Raw genomic sequence first — 17,802 nt, forward strand, 5'->3', positions numbered from 1 at the left:
CCAAAAGTTTGCTTTAGTTATTTTCTTTTGAGAAATGATTCCATGTACTTCCTCACAAACAGGTTTGTGTGAAAAATTTATTTTGATGACAAAAGGAAACATTTTACAATGATTTTCTGTGTATACTTTCTAAACTGTAAAAATCCACCTTTACATTTTAGAAGAGGAAAGCTTGAAGAGCTAACGTCTTTGTTTAAATGGCCTATGTACAGGCGAAGCCACGAGTAACCCATATTGTACTTCTGGGTTTCCACTTGCAAGTGATAGTGGCACAACGATGCATATCGGTGAAATTTAATCTTTTGCATTCATTTGTAAATAACCTGCACATTGAATTGGCAAGCTTTCTTGTGCACCGCCCTGACGTGTCTCCCAATGACATAATTACAAGTACAGTACAATCTGTTGTACACAGCTCATTTACATTTTGGGTTTGATTTGAAAGAGGATGAACTTGGAACTACAGAAATTAACATTTAAATGAAAGGCAAATTTGATCGGTCAAAACTGTAGACAAATGCTTGACACATCCCTGTGTGAAAAATGCAACGTGTGATTGTTGCATTGCAGTTTGTCCTTCAATGTGAAGTTTTTGGTTTTATCAAACTCCCTCCCACACACATGGCCCTGGGTACTGGGTTTCATCTCTGGCCTTGAACAGCAGGATTTGGCTAGGCGCAGCAGTTGGCTTTCATGTGAGCAAAAGGCATCAACTTTTCGGATAATCTTTTTTGGAAGGAGCCCAGTCTGGCCTTTTATGCAGCCATTAGTGACAGATGTTACATGTGTTTTGGGCAATCTAACCCATAAGGGCAAGATGTGGCTGCTATCACAAATGAAAAATCCAAGTTGCATTGGTGTGTAAGGATACAAAAGTGAAAACTTTAGTTTTCCCTTTCATCTGAATTAGACCTTGGAATAGAGCTGCGATCATGAGCAATTTAACGGTGCATTAAAAAATTGGATAACGAGTAAAAGTCGAGTTGCTAAATAGGATTCTTGTATAAAATGCAATTTTTGAGTTGCACGTACAAGTTAAATTGAGCTCCCATTTCATCAGTCATTCTTAAAGAAAGCTTCATATAAATAAGTGAAATTTATCAGGAATCTTGAGAATGTCAAGGTGGTGATGTTGCTTTCGCACCACTGTGCCAATGATGGTGGAACAATGGTTTGCCATGGTGCTGGCTTCTGCCATTAACTTCCATTTGTTGGTGATGTTTGCAGAGCATCGGTCTCTCATTGCCATGACTATGCGAGGACAATTCACTTGAGTGGTTGGGGTCTAAGTGGGAAAGGCCACATGAATGAGTGTGTCTACGGGAAGAAGAGTGGTGTGGGAGTTGGCTAGTTCTGTGTTTGGAAGGACTATATGAAGAGGAAGAAGAAGAGCCAGAATCTTTGCAACAAGATTTCTTGCACAAAGCTCCAGCAGCAATGGCAGAACGAAGGCGATGCTTGCCGATCAGGGCTTGCTGCCTTTTTGCTTCGCGCTCTTCCTCTTCACGGCGCCTATGACGCTGTTTGTGTCTTTGCTGTAGTAGATCACGCAGTGCTTCCTCGCGCTTGGCCAGTCGTCTCTCCTTGCGTTCCGCACGCTTTGTTTCCCGTGCATGTTCTGCCTCCACCTCCGCAAGCTCGTTTCGCCTTGCAGCTTCCTGCTCTGCGTGCTGCCAGTCCACCTGGGGAAGAACATTCTTGACGATTTACAAAATTAAAACCAACAAAATTAATAAATGTCATGTTTCAAGGGTATTCTAATTGTTTTTACATCTTGGCTTAATTCTATAAACAAACTTGTCTGGGTATGCCTGAACATATCTTATGGTATTTTCTTTTGGGCCTTGTTGCAATTTACTTTTCATTTTTTCTAATCCTGTAACGTTTGTAACTGTGCTTAAGGTCCATTCAAAGCAACCTCTGAGAATGACCCTATTTCCTTGTCCATGTCAATTTTTAGAAATGAAAAGCACATTTAATAATCAGCCAGTTTCGAGACAAAAAGCAAAAATATACACAATGAAAGTATATATGAATGATGCCTCACTACAGGTATTCTGATCGGTAAATGCTTCAATTATGAATTCAAAAGCAACAAACAATTGTGGTAAATGAAACTAAAGTGTGCATCCCTCCACTCATTCCTCTTTTTTTTTTTCTGCCTGTGGAACCAACTTCAACACTTCAATCTCATTCTTTCCATCAGGTCTGCAAGACCAATGCACCAACATTTCAGCTTACCCCCAATCCAAAACCATATTTTCTACCTTCATCAACCACCCAGCCCACATCTTCCTTCCTGAGAGTTTGCTTCTGTATACAACTTGTCCACTCCGGGCCTTACCAGGCATCCCATTCCTCCCCACTTCCCTTATTTGTCCAAGTCTCCCCCTACATTTTGTCCTTCAACTCTCCTGTTGGTGTGTCTCTCTCTTTCCCCCCCAACTGGTCCATTACATCATGATCCGTTCGATATTCTAACCCCTCCATGAACCTAGTTTGCCAACAAAAAAAGTGCTGATAGCAAGACACAGGACAACTCAAGGCTGCCCATGACAAGCAGAAGTTTCATTTGAAAAAATAAAAATACATTGAAGTGGAATGACAGCACATGGTGAATGTGTGGAAGGAACTCAAAATACTTAAAAAATAAAAAAAACTTTGGCCAAAAGCAAACTCAGACTGAAGAATTTGCGTTTGTTTGGGATGGACAGAATTTCTATGACTGATCATACTCAAAAGGGTATTGCACCAATCAACATTCTATCAGTGACATGAAAGCCAATATAAATCCAGCAAGTGTAGAAAATTATATACTGTGTGTGTATAATATACGTATATGTATATATATATATATGTATATATATGTATATATATATATATATATATATATATATATATATATATATATATATATATATATATATACATATATATATATATATATATATATATATATATATATATATATATATATATATATATATATATGTATATATATATATATATGTATATATATATATATATATGTATGTATATATGTATATATATATATATATATGTATGTATATATATATATATATATATATATATATATATATATGTATGTATATATATATGTATGTATATATATATATATATATATATATATATATATATGTATGTATATATATATATATATATATATATATATATATATGTATGTATATATATATATATATATATATATATGTATGTATATATATATATATGTGTGTGTATATATATATATATATATATATATATATATATATATATATATATATATATATATATATTATTTCTAGCCATATGAGGGTTGGTCTGTTTGGTATTCCCACATGAGGACTTGACAAGCTGAGATCCCATGTTCGAATTCTATATTTTGATTTGTCCATTCACCACAGCCTTTTAAATTTAAAGGTGTACCTCTTTCTGTGCTTATCCTCTTTTCTTGCAACTGAAAATGCTCAAGCACAAGCCATTGAAAAAAAAATAAAACAAAGGATGAATAGCATAAGCTGAAACGTTGCATACATCCCGCCATACACATCTCCAACCCTTCCATACAATGTTCCACGACAATACATAACATTCTCAACAAGTAAACGAAAAAAAGATGTTTTAGGGCTACACACTTTTTTTTTAAAGTTTTAAACCTTATTTTATTTTAATATTTTTAAATTTTATTTTTTTAATTAAATGTTGATAGATGAAAATGTCCCAGAAAAGAGTTCGGTGGGGCAAATTTCAGCTCTCTAGGACGTATGGAACCTAGAAAACAAACGGCTCAAAGATTTGAAATGGGACAAAGTTCAGATGAAGTTAAATAAAAGTGTGTAATAAAAATACGACAGCGCCAAGGTCAAAGGGAGTGGATGTAAACGCAACTCGAGCTTGCAACAAGTCAGCATTCCCAGACGCCCAAGTGGGCACGGGGCATAGGAAGCATCTTGGTATATTAAAACTACAGTTTTTGTTGAAATATCTACATTCAGCTGTGATGAGCACACCAACAAATTTACCCTTTGGTTGATGGCTGCGCGTCTTTCCAAATTACAAAAAATTCAGCTTTTCCAATAACATGTTTAAAAAAAAAGAAAAAAATAAAAGAATGATACTTTCTTAAAACATTGGACACTCAGAAAATGCTATAATCTAAAATGGAAATGATTGCGGATTCTTGTAGACCCTGACAACTCTGTCTGGGTTCAGAGCACCGAGAAAGTAAATGGCACAAATGTACTAAACAGTTATCAGGAAAATAAATGTAATTGAACATCAAGGGCCAAAACAAATATTTTGAGTCCAAGTCAATATCAAAGTCCAAAGAATGGCTTGATATACAATGTTAGCTCATAAGAGATGAACCTTGGCTCGTGACAGGAGTTCTGTTAGAAGCCTAATGGCCTCGAGTTTTCGCTGAGCCAGCAGCAGTCGCCGTTCTTCTTCAAGCACACGTTGTGCCAACCTCTGTTGTCTCTTTGCCTCACGTCGCGCCGCCTCGCGTGCACGTCTCCGGGCTTCACGGGCATACCGTCGCTCTGCTCTCTCGTTTTCTTTTGCTTCCAGTTGGAGTCTGCAGTGCACAACCACCCTGGGTTATACAATCAACTACACCAGCATGAATTCATACTTCAATTTTCACAAGGATGCCTTTTAAATTATCCTGTATCCCCATCTGTGTCAATCTCGAGTTCTGCTGGTGTACGCACTATGATCCACAGAAAATGTCACCATTTAAGCATATTTGTACAGATTAAATACACTTCAGAACTCAAAACTGATAACATCAGGGGTGTAATTTAAAATTCTTCTTTCAGTGGCCATTTTGCTTTTTTTTTCCTGCCATGTTGAGGCTTGTGGGAGGAGCTAGCTTTAAAGATGCTTCACTTTGCAGCCATTTTGTGAATACCTCGTAAATTTAAATAAACTATTGAAATATTGGACTTTTGTGGACTAATTACCTAATTCCTTAACACTCCAAGAAAATTAATATGGTGATAAATGAAAATTTTAAAAAAAGAAGCAGTTGTCATGACAAAACATTCACTGATCAGCAAGATGCACTGAAATGTGAATCAAAGTAAGGTAAACAACAGCAAAGACAACACCTTCAACTTCCTATTTCTTTGACAAATAGCAAAACTTTATTGCATTCAACAATAAGTGGTGAAATGATAGGTATCAATAAGTAATGAAAACAGCTCTTCATTAAAGCCAAAGATAAAAAAGCTAAATAATAATATCTATCTATATAATAAAAACAAATATCTATACAATAAGATCCAATGTATGCCAGTCTTGCATCTCCTCCCAAAGCACTGGTCACACACCGAAGACCCGGGCACAGTGCAAGGTCAATATATATATATATATTGATTTGGACAAAATATTTTCATTATTTACATCGATAAATAGTTGAGCAGATTTCAGTCTAATTGTGCAAATTGTAGTAAAAGCATCAAACTTGGAACACATACTCAAGCTCAAGAGGATCATTCTGATCTACCAAAACTGATCTTTTTAAGAGAGGGAGCCACCACACTTGCTGGTAGTGGGCCAAGGTAACCTGACTCTCACATGACATTTTCAAAATGTTTGTAACTTCACAACTATACACTATTTTGTAATTTAGATTTCACTGTTATGACGCTTAGACATCCCTCAATACAACGGCATGATGATATAGTTATTTAATTTCGGTCAAATGGACATGAAAATCACCTTTTTCATAAAATAGAAATAAACTAGATTGCCACTCTTCGACAACGCGACGTCGACCGATATGCCTGTGCCCACATCATATAATCATCATCAAACATACTTATACCAAGTTTGATGTATATCTCTTCAGCTGTTCTCAAGTATCACATTTTTACCTGACATGACCTCTGACCTTTGACGCCAAAATCGAATCAGTTCATCTTTGCATCATTATACATACTTGTACCAAGATTGGTCAAAATCCTGTTACTGGTTCACAAGTTAGCTCGGTAACAGAATGTTTACCTAACGGGACCTCTGACCTTTGACCTCTTAACCCCAAAATCTAATCAGTTCATCTTTGCATCATAATATATACTTATACCACGATTGGTCAAAATCCTGTTACTGGTTCACAAGTTAGCTCGGTAACAGAATGTTTACCTAACGGGACCTCTGACCTTTGACCTCTTAACCTCAAAATCTAATCAGTTCATCTTTGCATCATAATACATATTTATACCGAGATTGGTCAAAATCCTGTTACTGGTTCACAAGTTAGCTTGGTAACAGAATGTTTACCGAACAGGACCTCTGATCTTTGACCTCTTCACCCCAAAATCTAATCAGTTCATCTTTGCATCATAATATGGTATATATACTTATCATGGTCAAAATCTCATCACTGGTTCACAAGTTATCATAGTGACAGTATTTTTACCGAACAGGACCTTGACCTAACCCCATAATCTAATCCGTTTATCTTTACATCATTATACATGCTTGTACCAAGTTTGATAAAATAACCAAGGAAGCGATGAAAGCAATGAAGAGCAGAAAAGCGGGAGGGCCGACGGGAGTTGTGGGAGATATGTTGAAGGCAGCGGGAAATTGGGGTGTGAAGAGAATGACAGAGATCTGTAATCTGGTGGTGAAAGAAGGCCGCATTCCAGTGGCTTGGGAACTGAGTACCCTCGTCCCTCAATACAAGGGGAAAGGTGACCCTTTGGAGTGTGGCTTGTACCGAGCGATAAAGTTATTGGAGCATGGAATGAAGGTATTGGAAAGGGTGTTGGAGAGGAGGATAAGGAAGAAGGTGAAGATTGACGAAATGCAGTTTGGATTTATGCCAGGAAGAGGAACGACAGATGCGCTCTTTATTGTGAGGCAGTTGCAGGAGAAGTACATGGAGAAGAGGAAGAAGTTGTTTCTTGGGTTTGTTGATCTGGAGAAAGCATTTGATAGGGTTCCACGCGAAGTATTGACATGGGCATTGAGGAAGTTAGGAGCGGAGGAATGGTTGATCAGAGTAGTGATGGCAATGTACAAAACGCGCACAGCTGTAAGGACGAAGGACGGGAACAGTGGTGAGTTTGAGGTGAAGGTGGGAGTGCATCAGGGGTCGGTACTAAGTCCATGGCACTACTATTTGTAGCTGTGATGGAGGTGCTGGCTCAGAACGTAAAGGAGGGTTGACCGTGGGAGTTGTTGTATGCAGATGATCTGGTTTTGATTGCAGAAAGTATGGATGGACTGAAGGAAAAGATGAACAAGTGGAAGGAATGTATGGAGACAAAAGGTCTGAAGGTGAATATCAGAAAGACGAAGGTGATGGCAAGTGGTAAAGCATGTGGTGAGGTGGAAAGAACTGGGAAGTGGCCATGTGCTGTGTGCAGGAAGGTTGTCGGAGTGAACTCCATTCAATGTACAATGTGCGCTGAGTGGTGTTACGTGCTCCTCCCCGACCCCCTGGTCACGGTGTATCTCCGAGCCCCGAGAGGAGTCACGGCAGAAAAATGTGTTATTCTGTGTGTCAAAGATTAATGGAGAAGCCACCCCAATTGTTACTCACCAACAAATATTGTATTAAGATCATACAAGAATAACAGTACAACAACAATAGTATTCAAAAGTACAATCAATATGTCCGATGATGGAACCATCAGTTTCATAATATATATAACTCACTGTGCTCCAAGTGAGTGAACCAAGAACATTCCCCAATGTCTCTTATTCCCGGCTTCAAGCCAACGTTGATTCGCTCCAGCGATCGCCAGAACGAGGTCTAATTGAGACCAGAATCCCATGCGGATGGCAAGTACAGTCACAGCCGACGCTGCACAAAGGCGCCCTCAAGGCGACTGGGAAATCCAAAGGCGCCCTACAGGCGACTGAGAGATCACACCCTCGGGTATGGACGAAGTAACCTTCAAAAAGCCACGTCACACACACGCCCCAGATCGACGTCTGAATGCGGTGACAATGGTCGAAAAGAAACAAAACCGCGAGCGAAGCACAAGTCCTGCGCGAGTCAAAATGGCCGACGACCCGCTCTTGAGATGTACCGGCCCGGCGCTAATTCTCCTCGGAATCCAACACCCAAAACCTGACACGCAGGTTGATCGATCACAGCGATGACAACTCTGTCACAGGAATTTCCTATCCCGGAAACCCGAAAGTTCGCTAGTGACTATAGCTCGCCAACGTTCGTTTCAGAACTCGGAGCAACTCGGCTTTCTTGTCCGACTCGACTCGCTCCGCCCTCTTTCTTTCCTCTTGTTTCTCTTCATCGCCGTCCGGTTCCTGTTTCATTTTAAAACATTCCTTTTACCTTTTAACAATAATAATTGCTATTTCCCTCAAACAACAATAATAATAATACATGGAACCAGAAATGTCTCAAGTGGATGAAAGCCACCACAACAGAAGTGACGAATCCATAACACTTCCCCCCCTCAAGAAAGAAAATTTGAACATAGTGAAACCTTTCTTTGTAGGCAAAACTCTCCCAACAAACAAAAGTCAACACACCCAAATCATCAATTCCCGTGAGCAACGATAAAATCAATAGTTCCCAAAAATAAAGCAACAAAACTTTAAACAACCTACAGAGATTTCCAAAGTTAGTTCACTCTGGACAAAGCATCAGCAACGACATTGTCCCTGCCCTTTACATGCTCAATTTCCAAGTTGAACTCCTGCAAAGCCAAACTCCATCTCATCAACCTCTAATTTTTTTTTTTTTTTTTTGAATGAAGGTTAAGGGGGTGTGATCAAAAATCCAAAGTCAAGCAAATCTATAGCACTTTTTTAGGGAGGGCGAGCTGAGAGCCAGGTTTCATGGTGGTTGGGTGGTGAGGCCTGGAAGTATTCACTACATGGACGCCTTTAGGAACGTGGAGTTCACGATTAATCCGTGGAGGAAAGTTCACTACATGGACGCCTTTAGGAACGTGGCGTTCACGGTTAATCCGTGTAGGAATCTTGGCTCGGCTGCTCCGCAGCATTCAGTGCTTCAAACTCTTCCTAACTTTCATAATAATCACGGTTGAAGCGCTTGTCGCTGTAGTCACGTGAATAGCGGTCTCCTTCCCGGCCACTACCCTGATAATCATCCCTTCGGAAGCTGCCGTAACTCTGGGAGCCTCCATAGTAACCTCGACTGCGGCCACCACCAAAACTATTACTTCCACCCCGGGAGCCATAGCCACCCCTGAAACTACCTCCACGTTTTCCTCCTCTGAAGCCCCCTTGACGCCGAAGGCCTGCCTTCTCTACTATTAAGGTCCGACCATCCAACTCTTTGCCATTCAAATCCTTTTCTGCATCTTTGGCATCCTTTGTGTTTTCAAACGTGACAAAGCCAAACCCTCTTGACTTTTGCGTCTCCCTGTCTTTTATCAGCCGCCCTTCCAAGAGTGGTCCATATTGGCCGAAGACAGAGTCCAGAACAACTTCCCTTGTTTTGAAGTTCAGTCCACCTACAAAGAGCTTGCCAACATTGCCTCCATCCCTGACTTGTGTGTGCGGACACTTAGTTTCGGGGTACCTGACAAGACGTGCCTGTGCAAAGCGTGACGTCAGTACCTTCCTCTTTTCTTCAGAGCGCTTCCTACCCATAACACGAGTCGTGGTACAGGATGGAAAGATACCCGGAATCTCCTGCTCTACCTGTGCAGTGTTATTTTTCATACAAGGCTTTTCAACAAACATCGGGTTACCAGAAACTTGACCACCGGCCAAATCATTCCCGATAACAAAAGATATTCCCTCTACAGGTAGAGTGGCTTGTAAACCTACGGTGACCGGTCCTGACACCAAATCAGACTGCAAATGGATGACATGAAGTGGGGCTCTAACATAGCCACCAACCCCCTGTAAACGAACACTAACACCAGTTGCCGTCTTCTCTGACAATGGCAAAATGCCTTCAAGCATCAAAGATTGATGTGCTCCTGTGTCCCTCAATACCCTAACAGGTCTATGATTAGTCACATCTCCATCCAGTGACACAAACCCCTCTGAAATAAAAGGTTTGTAACCCTCTTGAACAAGGTTGTTCTGTGATGCCTTAACTTTGGCATGGGAACCTTCACAAGGCACTGTCCTCCAAGGACGATTTCTCACATTTGCCAATGTATTCGGAGTTGTACTAGTCTGACTCCGCTCCTGATTTTTCCTTTCCAGAGCATAACATTGGGACATCAAGTGTCCAGGTTTCTTGCAAAAAGCGCAAGTAGGCCCGGAGGAGACACTCGTGGTCTGTCTTGAGCCCCCCGGAAGATAAGTCTGTCTTGGAACTGTAGTCTTCTGATCCCTAAAAGTGGCGGTATCAGAGTTGTCCTCATAGTCATCTCTAGGCCGCCCCCATGAATTTTCGTTCTCCGCATCAGATGTACCATAACTCCCCTGGCGAACTCTAGGCGGGAAGTTAGGTTTGTGGAACCCCATCCTGTGTCAAGGCATAGTCATCTGCCACAGTTGCTGCCTCACACAACTCTGGTACCTTCTTTTCCTCCAGATGTACTTTAATGTCGTCATGGACACACTGTTTGAATTCCTCCACCAAGATCAATTGTCGCAACAGTTTGAAGTCTTTCCCAACCCCTTTCGAATCACACCACCGATCAAACATGGTTTCTTTCATTCTGGCAAACTCCACATGGGTCTCACTCTCCCTCTTCCTGGCGTTCCAGAATTTTTGCCGGTAAGCTTCAGGGACCAATTCATAGGCCTTGAGAATGGTTTTCTTCACTATCTCATAATCTGCACATTGGTCAATCGGTGAAGCCGAAAATATATCTTGAGCTTTACCCACCAGAACACTTTGCACTAACATAGTCCAGGACTCCACAGGCCATTTTAGCACTTGAGCCACTCTCTCAAAGTGTAAAAAAAACTTGGCTACCTCCTTTTCATTAAAGGGTGGAACCAGCCTCACATGCCTCCCAACATCCCAAGTGTTCTGACTAGTTGTCGAACTAGCCGGCATGGATGCTACCTCTCCCCGTTCTCTCATTAATTCCAACTTCTTGAGTTCAATTTCGTTCTGACACTCCATGTCACGTTCCTTTAACTCCCTTTCGGCTCTCCTCTCCTCTGCTCTTTTCTTTTCTCTTCTTTCTTCGAGTTCCCTTTCAGTTCTCCTTTCCTCTTCTCTCCTCGAGTTCTCTTGCAGCTCTCCTTTCCTCTGCTCTTCTCTCCTCGAGTTCTCGTTCCTGTTCTGCTCTTTCCTTTTCTCTTCTTTCTTCGAGTTCCCTTTCAGTTCTCCTTTCCTCTGCTCTTCTCTCCTCGAGTTCTCTTGCAGCTCTCCTTTCCTCTGCTTTTAACCTTTCCTGGCTCTGCAGTTGCATCTCCGTTTTGCGGAGCTCCACATTTTATTTTTCTTCGGGTAACCAATCCAAGGCTACCTCTGTCCATGTTCCCTGTCCACCAGAGATTCTACCACCAATGTCTGCATCTCTGCCTTCTTCATACTAACTCGGACCTCCAAGTTAAAATGTCTGGCCAATATCAAGAGTTCCGATTTTGTTAATGCTTGGAACTGTGCCTCATTAGGGGACGCCGCACACTTTTCTGCATCAAACACCATGGTGACTATTAGTTAGCACCTGTTAACCTTCACACAAAAAATTTTCCAATGTTTTTTTTGTGAAAAATTTGGGAATGTTGGGAAAAAAAATTCCAAGTTTGGGAATTTTGGGAATGTTATGGAATTCTATCCCGGACGAATGTTATCAGGGAATTTGCTCCCAGACGAGTGTTATTAGGGAATTTAATCCCGGACGAAGACCCAATTTCGAGCCCCCGAGTCAATTGGACGAGCCCCCAATTTCTGTTACGTGCTCCTCCCCGACCCCCTGGTCACGGTGTACCTCCGAGCCCCGAGAGGAGTCACGGCAGAAAAATGTGTTATTCTGTGTGTCAAAGATTAATGGAGGAGCCACCCCAATTGTTACCAACAAATATTGTATTAAGATCACACAATAACAGTACAACAACAGTGACTTCAGTGACAACAGTGACAGTAACAGTACAACAAGAATAACAGTACAACAACAATAGTATTCAAAAGTACAATCAATATGTCCTATGATGGTACCATCAGTTTCGTAATATATATAACTCACTGTGCTCCAAGTGAGTGAACCAGGAACATTCCCCAATGTCTCTTATTCCCAGCTTCAAGCCAACATTGATTCGCTCCAGCGATCGCCAGAACGAGGTCCAATCGAGACCAGAATCCCGTGCGGATGGCAAGTACAGTCACAGCCGACGCTGCACAAAGGCGACCTCAAGGCGACTGGGAAATCCAAAGGCGCCCTACAGGCAACTGAGAGATCACACCCTCGGGTATGGACGAAGTAACCTTCAAAAAGCCACGTCACACACATGCCCCAGATCGACATCTGAATGCGGTGACAATGGTCGAAAAGAAACGAAACCGCGAGCAAAGCACAAGTCCTGCGCGAGTCAAAATGGCCGACGACCCGCTCTTGAGACGTACCGGCCCGGCGCTAATTCTCCTCGGAATCCAATGCCCAAAACCTGACACGCAGGTTGATCGATCACAGCGATGACAACTCTGTCACAGGAATTTCCTATCCCGGAAACCCGAAAGTTCGCTCGTGACTCTAGCTCGCCAACGTTCGTTTCAGAACTCGGAGCAACTCGGCTTTCTTGTCCGACTCGACTCGCTCCGCCCTCTTTCTTTCCTCTTCTACCTCTTCATCGCCGTCCGGTTCCTGTTTCATTTTAAAACATTCCTTTTACCTTTTGACAAAAATAATTGCTATTTCCCTCAAACATCAATAATAATAATACATGGAACCAGAAATGTCTCAAGTGGATGAAAGCCACCACAACGGAAGTGATGAATCCGTAACAGTGGGTTCATCAAAAATGTAGTGGTTTGAGAGGGTCATTAACCAGTGTGGCAGCTACATTCAAGTGTAAGGTGTGCACAGAGGGAGCTGCAGATGGAGGAAATGTTGAGTTGGATCTTGGGGACGGCATGAAGCTGGAAGGTGTGAAAACACTTTGCTACCTCGGAGACATGCTGAATGGAGAAGGTGGATCAGACTCGGCAACGGTTGCTGGAGTGAGATGTGCATGGAAGACGTTTCGGGAACTGAGTGGCGTGCTGATGAGGAGTGGAGTGTCGTTGAAGCTGAAGGGAAAGGTGTATGCTGCATGTGTGAGAACTGTTATGATTTATGGGAGCGAGACATGGGTAATGAACGCAGAGCAGCAACGAAGGCTGGAAAGGGTGGAAATGCGAATGGTTCGGTGGATGTGCGGAGTATCGTTGAGAGAGAGGAAGACAAATGATGAATTGCGAAATATGATGGGAATAGAGCCTGTGATGGATGCTGTGAAGAGGAAACAGGTTGAGATGGTTTGGTCATGTGTTGAGGAAGGATGAAAGTGACTGGTTGAGAAGAGTGATGGAAATGAATGTAGAAGGAAGTAGAAGACGGGGAAGACCGAGAAAGACTTGGCTAAAGATGGTGGAAGAAGAAATGCGGGCAAGGGGGTTAACAAGGAGAGATGCAGAAAATAGGGCAAAATGGAGAAGATCGTCATGGGGACCGCAAGGCTAACCCCCGCTCTAGCAGGGAAAATGGCCGTAAAATGCATGTTGTTGTTGTTGTTGTTGTTGTTGTTGTGTACCAAGTTTGACTTGGTTCCCTTTAGGCGTTCTTAAGTTGTCGCGGTGACGAAAACATGGAGTGATGGATGCACTGACGGACAGCTTGACAGACAACCCAAAAACATAATGTCTTCGGTGACTTTGTCAGTAGAGGCATGAAATAAAAACTGAAGAAAAAATTCTAGCTGCCACAAAAAAAAAAAATACACATTTTTAGTTCACCAGGAACAATTTGTTCAGGTAAGGTATTAGCATCATGTGGTATCGGTCAGTCACCAGTCAGTCTGTAAACACTGATCTTATTCGCCGAAACTAAACACAATTTCGATGAAACTTGACCACGACTTTCATCACCCGTGATGTACTAAAGTTTCTTTACGGCATAAAAAAAAACAATAAAAAAATATCAGGGTCCATAGGGGCGGTGGGGATGGGGGATAGTGGGGGGAGGAGGGGGTTGACTCCCCCCACCCACCCACCCCAAAAATCTATTTCCTTTATTCTCCGAAACTACACACAATTTCAATGAAACTTGACGACAACCTTCATCACCCGTGATTCTAAAACCAACAGTCATATTTTGACCAAACGTTGTAGAACTGAGAATCAAGGCCTTGCAAATCCCATCAAAAATTTGCACATCAAGTAGGTCAATTTAAAGGTCATTGGTAATTACAATTCCAGGATCGCTACTTTTGACTTCTCAAAAAGTATTCACCTGATTTAGATGCAACTTGGTCAGAATAATTAATCTCTGCATGGTGCTTTCACAAGTTTGTTCAAACCATCAGTTAATTTTCATAATTTGTGCGTTATCCACATTTACCAGTGGTTCCCTAGTTCCACCAGGTGAGCTCAGGGGCATCGCCCCTATTTTTATATACATCATATTGTTGCTGATTTGAGAATCCTGTGTTTTTTTTAATTGTTGTAAGTGTCATGAATCTTGTTGTAAATATCACCCTCCGTAGTGTAAAGGTCAAAGGTCGTCCTAGTTAATCCATATACATGCACGTAGCAAATCATATATCCTTCTAAATAGTTATCTCCTTATTCTATGTAGTTTAAGGCTCTGTTCCCACTAGTTGACACTGCATTGCATCAGATGACATAAGATAGTTCCCTTCCATATCCCAAAGCCTCCATTGCCAACTGCGTTGGGCGGGTTTCTGCAAAGCCTCCATTGCCAACCGCATTGGGTGGTTTTCTGCATTTGCCGCCATTGCCATGTGCTGTACCTCGGAGAAGAAAGGCGTGTCTCCACCTCGTCATCAGAGGGTGGAGCCAGGAGAGCCCTTGCCGACCAACCAAGCACGAGGGGTTTGGCTTGAGAGGGCGGAGAGAGAACGATCGGGGAGGTTCGCGAAGGTTCGAGGGTGTGGCCTATATAACTCGCGGCGGGACGCCCCCACGAGAGATGAGTCCTTGGAGAGCACGCGACGCAGGAGACGATTGAGGCAGCAGATGAGGGAGGGAGCCAGACGAGCGAGGGAGCACGAAGGCAGTTTCTGTCAGGAAGGCGCTTGAGTTGGTAAAGAGAGACGTGCAACCTGCGGGAGTACGAGTGAGGGAGACGCTGTTTCCAACCAGCCTTGCCACGTCAAGCTCCGACGCGCTGTTGCGAACATCCCGGCGGTGTGGACCCGAGGGTGGAGAGTCGGCGGCTGCTCGCTCCCGGTCCGGCCATCCTCCTGCGTCCAGCTGAACCTTCCTCTCCTTCCAGCCATTCGTTCCTGCCTTCATCCCCCTGTGTAAGTCCGATTGTCGTCCGTCTTTTATGTTGTCCTGGGGTTAAGTAAGATTGTATAGTATAAGCTAGTATTTGCACTGTGTCTTCTGGTCCTTCCATTCTTTCTGTCTTTATTTTATTATCCTTCCTTCTCCTTGGTTTCTTTTGATTGTGTAAATATTGGTAATAAATTATATTTGTATTTCCTACCTTCGTTCTTCTTCTTCATGCTCGTCCGGTCGTCTTTGTGATTTCCCCATTGAAAACCTGTGGCGCGATTTTGGCCAACGTTCAGGATCGGGTTAGTCTCTGCTAATGGTTCGTGCCGTGGTTGCTAAACCGCTCGGCAATTAACATCTGTCCGCGGTCACGAACGGGGTTGCGCCCCTGCCTCCCCGGAGGGAGCTGTGCAGCTTCAGGACTCACGTCAGGTCAGTCATAGACGAGGGGATTAATCCCCCCTCGATAAGGGGAAAAGAGGCCGACGTAGAGATCCGCAACAATATATTTAGTAAACACCTTAGCTAATGTTTAAAAAATACAAGCAGCTATGACGCAATGATACATTGATATAATAGTCGAGTCATTTTCATGGAATCCGTGACCATTATGTTCCTACCTTCTTTTTTATTGTTGTTCTACATACCTTGGACTGTTTAGAAAATATTTAACTCCTATGTACCTCTGAAATATGGGGGATAACCCCGCAAACGCGTGAATTCAAAAATGGGCACTGGTGGTCATTTCAGGCATGAGGCTGGTGATAACTTTTGAACTAAATACATTAGAATCATGATTGAGGGGTCATTTTCCACTAATTCTGATCTGTGAAATCTGATGGGATGGTCAGTTTTTGGTTTGGGGGTCATTTTGACCTCCAAATAAAAGATGGCCACTATCAGCCATGTTGAAAAACAAAAAATGGTTTAACTTATGAACCAAACGAGCTCTAGGTAACGAGACCCACCCCCCATCCCATATCCCTCTGCAGACTACAATTTTTCTAATGCCGTGAACAAACTTTGGTATATTTCACGGATGGTGAAGGTTGTGGCCAAGTTTCATCGAAATTGTGTGTAGTTTCAGAGCAAAAAGTAAATTGCTATTTTGGGGGGGGGGGGGGGGGGGGGGAGTCAAATCTGGATCCACTTTGACCCCCGGTAGACCCCCTTAGACCCCGACTTTTTAATGCCATGAACAAACTTTAGTCACAACATAACAAATATCATTTGTGCCAAATTTGGTCACAATCCCATCAGCGGCTTCGGTGAAGAAGTTGAAAGTGTTTACGGACTGACGGACTGACGACGCGCCATCACATAAGTTCCCCTGAACTTCGTTCCACGTGAGCTAAAAAGGAAGGAACATAATTGTCACGGATGCCATGAAAATGACTCCACAAGAAATGACACATTGACAACATGACATGACAATGGCACAGCAAAACTATAGTGATGTCAATATGACAAACTAGAATGTTTAAAACATTGTACTCATTGCATGATTGAAACTTTAGTCACTTGCACATCCACCACCACATGTGCAGAGACCGATACACCTGAGAGCTGCCTTTACATGTTTACAGTTCTTTTGGCAACCCTTATTACATGCACATTTCAGAAGTTCCTTGAATGAGATTCCAGCCGAAGGTAGGGCTGTCCACAAGGGCCTCCAGATGTCCTGAGATGAAACCCATCCCCACTCACCAGGACTTGGTAGCATCTAAAGTCTAAACTCAACAGTGTCCGGCCGGGTAGGTTTCCCTCTTTGTATGTTGAAGAAGGGCAGCCTGTGTGGGGTATGGTATCGATTTGGTCTGTACTTCTTCATGAACAGCTCCTACCGTGCCATGTTGACTTGTTCCTCTGGGCTTGTACCCATAACATAGCACTCAATTAGGGCCATCATCTCATCAACACCCCCAATGTATTTGACAGGTAAAGGAATGCTGGGATGATTTATTGGTAGTTGGACCATTTCTCCCAAGCAGTGTACTTTCTTTTGCCATGAAATGCAGAGGTTGTGTCACATCCAGTAAAGCCATGGAAAATGAGAAGGGCCCTACTTCTTTCGTCACCCAGATGAAATGCAATGATGTGGGCCGGAATATACCGGAAGTTGTTGCCAGTACCGAATACAACCCACAATTCTGTGGCAGCTAGTTCTGAAAAGATGCTGACAGCAAGCACCAGTATATCTGCTAACAGCGTGCAGCATGATTTTGTCATGACCTTGCCTAGCAGCATCTGCAGCGTGAAGTAAAAGGCACGTCAGCTTCCTCATGGTCGCAAGGGGTAAGGGATGATACATTCTCACCTGGTCGATTGCACAGCACACTGTCTCAAACTGTTACCACAACCTCCATTTCTTCTCCTGTAAAGGCCTATACAACATGCTCAGCAAGGAAATTGAAAAG

General features: G+C 42.6%; 1 protein-coding gene across 3 annotated transcripts in view; it reads right to left on the reverse strand.

Annotated features, from left to right (window-relative positions):
- Window positions 1-59: 59 nt before the first annotated feature.
- Window positions 60-17,802, reverse strand: part of LOC137427126 (uncharacterized) — a 39,151-nt gene continuing 21,408 nt past the window's right edge. For all 3 annotated transcript variants that reach the window (XM_068116318.2, XM_068116326.2, XM_068116335.2), the window contains 2 exons: window positions 4,390-4,597; window positions 60-1,682 (listed from right to left, as the gene is read on the reverse strand). In XM_068116318.2, coding sequence (XP_067972419.2) covers window positions 1,119-1,682; window positions 4,390-4,597 — 772 coding nt within the window. In that variant the 3' untranslated portion in view covers window positions 60-1,118. The remainder of the gene's footprint in view (window positions 1,683-4,389; window positions 4,598-17,802) is intronic.

The sequence above is a fragment of the Myxine glutinosa genome, chromosome 1, assembly GCF_964187855.1.
Source record: "Myxine glutinosa chromosome 1, kmMyxGlut1.1, whole genome shotgun sequence".
In the NCBI taxonomy this organism is placed as follows: Eukaryota; Metazoa; Chordata; class Myxini; order Myxiniformes; family Myxinidae; genus Myxine; species Myxine glutinosa.